The sequence below is a fragment of the Podarcis pityusensis genome (assembly GCF_964106645.2).
Source record: "Podarcis pityusensis genome assembly, chromosome: 14".
NCBI lineage: Eukaryota > Metazoa > Chordata > Lepidosauria > Squamata > Lacertidae > Podarcis > Podarcis pityusensis.
In genome coordinates this window covers 24,087,153-24,092,487 of record NC_138039.1, presented here as the reverse complement: position 1 = coordinate 24,092,487, position 5,335 = coordinate 24,087,153, and the positions used below count along the sequence as shown (strand labels likewise).

General features: G+C 47.0%; 1 protein-coding gene across 1 annotated transcript; it reads left to right on the top strand.

Moving 5' to 3' along the window:
• The first annotated feature begins 170 nt into the window (after positions 1-170).
• Positions 171-4,949, top strand: PGP (phosphoglycolate phosphatase). Its single transcript, XM_080981732.1, has 2 exons — positions 171-1,017; positions 2,654-4,949. The coding sequence occupies exons 1-2, from the start codon at positions 420-422 to the stop codon at positions 2,977-2,979; spliced, it is 924 nt and encodes a 307-aa protein (XP_080837858.1). The 5' UTR covers positions 171-419; the 3' UTR covers positions 2,980-4,949.
• Positions 4,950-5,335: the final 386 nt, after the last annotated feature.

Sequence of the window (5,335 nt, the reverse complement as noted above, 5' to 3'; positions counted from 1 at the left end):
CGAGGCTCGGGGTTTCCTCTCCTCAGCTCACCTGAAGTGGGCAGAGCCGCCACGGCGTCGCAGCCAATGAGGAGCAAGGGCGGAAAGTCTCTATTTCGGCTAGGCCAATGGGAACCTGGCAAATGCGGACGAAGCCCGAGCAAACGAAGCGAGGAGACGGCGTCTCACCCAATAGCAAAGTGGCTTCGCTTCATCTCGGCCAATAAGCAGCTACGGCGGGCGGGGCTCAGGCAGGGGTCTAAAGGCTGCGGTCACCTCACTCTCTCCCTCAAGGCGCAAGATGAGGCGGAGCCTGAAAAGCCGGCCCCGCCCAATCAGCGCCAACTCGCGCCGCCTCCCAGCCAATCGACGTCGAGGAGAAGTCGTGAGAAGAAAGCAGCGCCGGTTTCTCTCAGTCCGTCCTTCTGAGCAGGTCCGCGATGGCGAAGCGGTGCGAACGGCTGGGAACGTCGGCCGCGGCGCGGTCGGCGCTACGGGACGCGGAGGCGGTGCTGTTCGACTGCGACGGGGTGCTGTGGCGGGGCGAGGCGGCGATTCCCGGGGCGGCGGAGGCGCTGGGCCGCCTGGCGGGCGCCGGGAAGCAGCTGTGCTACGTGACCAATAACTCTTCGCGCACGCGCCAGGCCTACGTGGAGAAGTTACAGCGCCTGGGCTTCCCGCCGGCCGAGACGCGGCAGGTCTTCGGCTCCGCCTACTGCGCCGCGCGCTACTTGAGCCACGCCCTTCCTGCGGGAGGCGCCGCCTACGTGCTGGGCGGGGCCGCCCTCAGCGCCGAGCTGGAGGCGGTGGGCGTGGCGCACCTGGGCACGGGCCCCGCCCCCGAGCCGGGGTCCGCCAACTTTGGCTCCCGCGCCCCGCTCGATCCTTCTGTGCGGGCGGTGCTGGTGGGCTACGACGAGCACTTCAGCTACGGCAAGCTCTGCCTGGCCCTGCGCTACCTGATGCGCGACGGGTGTCTCCTGGTGGGCACCAACCGGGACAACCGTCTGCCGCTCGAGGGAGGGAGCGCCGTCCCCGGTGCGTACACGCGTGTTATTGTGTATGTGTGCGCGCTTAAGTGCGTCAGACCGCATTTGAGCTCCAGCTGAGCGCGACCGTCCGGAAGGGCACAGGTGGTTGAGCGAGCATAGGACGTGACGGAGGACACGTTCACACGCTCACATTGAAAGCGCTACAATATCACTTGAACAGCCATAGTTTTCCCTAAAGAAAGCTGGGAGTTGTGGTTTAAAGGTGCCGAGAGTTGTCAGTAGACCTCTAGTTGCCTCAGTTCACAGTGTAGTGTGACAATCAGTCCCTCTTCCCAGGGAGCTCTGGGAATTGTAGCTATGTGAAGCGAATGGTGGTCTAGCAATGCTCAGCATCCTTAACAATTTATGGCTACCGTAAGTCTTTGGGCAAAGCCACAACTAGTTTAAAGTGGTGTACTGCTTTAAATGTATGGTGTGAATGGCCTGTGTCTGGCTACATCTGAGTGCATGCAGTCTCCCTTGCTTTCCCCTGCAGGAATGCTGCTTTTTAATGTTTTAATGTTTTGTTATCCTTCTAGCTTACCGTGTATTGGAAGCAATTTTTGAAATCCAGCCCAATTTTTATCATCACTACCCTGTTGAGATAGATTACGCAGTCCAAAATCACTCAGTGAGCTTCATAGAGAGCTTCATCTCAGGTCAAGACTAACCCTCATCCCAAGCTTCCTTTAGCCCATTTGTTCAACTCCTGTCAGCCCTCATTAGTATGGCTAAGTGTGAAGAATGATGGGAGCTGTAATAGGAACAGAGAATGCTCCCTTATACTTAAATCATTAGCCTCTCTAGTTCAGGACCTGCTACATTGACTGGTAACTGCTTTCCATGATCAGTACTTCTACGGTATGTGGGCTGCACGCTGCAACAACCTTTATTGGTAGTGGGTGAACGCACATGAAAGAGAGGGAGGAGGCCTAAAATGAAGACAAAGTTCTGATTGGGTGCAGACAGGTGGAGGCCTTTCTGATGAGGAGGACCTTGCTAGGACCACCACACTAGCTGCTTCCTGATATGTGGGCAGATGTTTTCATTAAAAAAAGTTTAATGTCTTTTATCTGGGTGAATAGTTGCTTCAGGGGGAAAAAGTGCCCTCTGCTCTAGAACCTCAGCCCCTTAAAGGTAGCCTCACAGTTGTTTTGCTCTCAATTTGGTCTCTTCCCAACTATTTTCAGCATTTGTCACACACCATGGTATGACAATCCTATGTCAGTCTTTAGCTGTGGGGGTTGTCCAGTGGGATGTACTGACTAGTGGCTGTTGTGGAGTACCAGCAGCTACTTTAAAATGGTGCAGAGATTAGGATAGATGTGTAGGCTGGGGGTGGGTGGGGTCATTTGTGAGGCTTGGCAGATTTGACCTGAAAGATTGCCTTTAACATTTCTGAGGAACAGGACTTTACATTGTTCAGCCAATGTGGGAGTGATACTGTTTTCTGTATGATTCCCTGCTTGGGTATTGCTCCGCACATGATTTGTGTTTGCCTTCTTTAGTAGTACAACATAGCTGAGTTCTCACAGCTGGCTTCCCCCACTGACAGGCTTTATAGACTACTGAGATGAGTTTGGGGTTTGCACTTGTTCCTCAGTGCTGTATCTGGCTCACAATTGCTTTGCTTCTCTTTTTAGGAACTGGCTGCCTTGTCAAAGCAGTGGAGACAGCAGCAGAGCGTGAAGCATTCATCATCGGCAAGCCCAGCCGCTACATCTTTGAGTGTGTGGGCAAGGAGTTCAACATCAATCCTGCTCGCACCATCATGGTCGGCGACCGCTTGGACACAGACATCCTCATGGGCAACAACTGTGGCTTGACAACTCTTCTGACCCTCACAGGGGTCTCCACCCTAGAAGAAGTAAAAGGTCACTTAGAGAGTGACTGTCCTGAGCGGAGAAAGCTAGTCCCCGATTACTATGTTGATAGCATAGCCGACCTTCTCCCCACCCTCCAGGATTAAAAAAGGGAAGTTTTCCAGCTTTTAAAATGTATCTTCTCCCCACCCCCTGCACCCTCAGTGGCTCGAGGCTGGTAGTATCACCTCAGTTACTGCAACAATGCACATGATTGCTGCTTGCAACTTCAGAGACTTTTAGTGTGTAACTTAGAATTCAAGGTCTCTGTTTACAAATTCCTTTAAAATGCACTTTGGAACAAAGAGGGAAGTGTGTTGTGTTGGTTAGCTTTCAGATGTTGTGAAGCATTAGGTATGTCTTAAACAACCGCAGTGTTAATGGCATCAGGGTAGAGTCTTGCTCAGCTGGGTTAAAGGGATTGGGCAGGCTTCTCTTAAAACTTTTCACTGTGGTTCTTTGTGGAAACTATATCCTCGTCTGTGGGAAATTCAGGGAAATGAGCAGTAGGAGGGCAATTGCTCTTTTCTGACCTGTAGAACTTGACTTTAAGCTTGGCTTTGATGCTTACTCAGGTCCTGGTTTTAGGCAGCCTGCTTCAGATGTGATTTCAGGAAATAGAAAATCACTTGTGTGTTCAATAATTTTGTTGTTGCGCCTTTCCACACAGCCATTTGCACTTGCTTCAATATGCAAAACACGAAAGATGCTGTCGTGTTTCATGTATTCCTCTAAGAAAGTAGGGTGTGTGTGTGTGTATGTGTGTATAAATATAAATATATATATAGTGATGTGAAGAACAGATATCTATTTTAAAAGTGAATTATAATATATCAAAAATAGAATTTATTGTTCAGGAGAAATATCAATAGATTTCCAAAAGATCTTGCTTGTGTTCTTCAGTACATACCACAGCAATACCTGCGCAGTCTGCAAGGTGAAGTACCATTTTAAGTAAGGATCATTTGAGGATTCCCAAATTGTGCTAATGGTTGAATTACACATGCAAAGTTACAAAAATGCCACAGTCACATGAAGGTCTTCCTACAAGTTGTAGTAGTTAATGATCCCAAGCATAAATTGTACCATCTGTGGGATCCTCTGGCATAAATATTTTGCGTTCAAGCCATTTTGAAGTCAGTGCTGATCAAGCAACTACAGTAACTTGTCCTGTGCTTCCTATTAAGATCTTAATAGTGGGTTGTTCAGAGGACATTGGAAGTCCTTTGCAGATCCACCTTGGCACCAATTGTCTGCTGAAAATGGGAGTTCAAGCCATTTTGTTTTGCTGTTTTGTAGGAAATATGATTAAATGCACTCTTGAAGTGTCTGGGTAGTTTTGTCCTTTTGACACTAAATGCCAAATTGTGTAATAACAGCTGAAGAAATCTGATATGGAGATGTAAGGATGAAAGCAGCACTCACTTTGGGTAAACAACAGATGATGCTTGTTTGCTTTCATTTTCCAAATTGTGTGCACATCCATTGTGTGTAGATTATGCTTCCTGTATCACAGACACTTGAAACTTGCATGAACTTGCCACTTTTTGATGCAGCAATAATTGTGTTGTCCACCGTGAAATATATTTTGTATTTATAAATATTATAGGATTGGCATTGACACTTACTTAGAAGTGCTAAAGATACACAATAACAACCCCCCACACCCAGCAAGGTACCCTTTATAATCTGTTTCTCAATAGAATTTTTTTTCTTCTTCAGCTTGCTGAACTGATTTGTAAGCCTAAAGGTTTTCTCCATCTTCGATGATAATGCAAACGGTTTCTTTCTTTCTGTTTGGACTGACTTGAAAATAACATGATGTCCTTTTGCTAGGACTTGTGCTTATGCAGATCTGGGGAGATTGAGGAATTGTTCCATATATGACAAATGTTGTTTAGAAACCTGTCAACAACTGCTCATACTTACTAGCCATGCAATAGAGCCTTTCACCTCTTTTCACTGTTTCTTCCCTTGTTGTGAAACTGTGCTGGTGAAAGACCAAGCAGTCTGTGTAAAAGCATCTGGGGAAATTCAGTCCTGTTCTTGAGTCATATTAAACAAGAAGTCTCTCTTTTTTCTTTGTGTTGTTGCCTTTTAATTTTGCATGCTATGAACCTCATTCGTGTTCATCAAAAATAATATGCAAAATAAGCCTTTTACCCTGTTTTTTTAAATTGGAATTGTTTCCATAAGGTTTCATTTGAATTGTCTGTAGCTTCATGATCGAATGTGGAAGAGACCTGCTTGAGAGCTAAATTGTGCAATGTTGTAAATATCCAGGAGACACCAGTGCGAAGAAGATTTTTCTTTTATTTAAATTGGCGGTGTGTTCTTTCCCATTTCAAATTAATAGTTTGAATTTCTGGTTCCTAATGTAAGATTAGTGAGAATTGTTTTTTGGTAAAATAAGACTAGCAATCCTATATACCGTATTTTTCGCCCTATAGGACGTACTTTTTC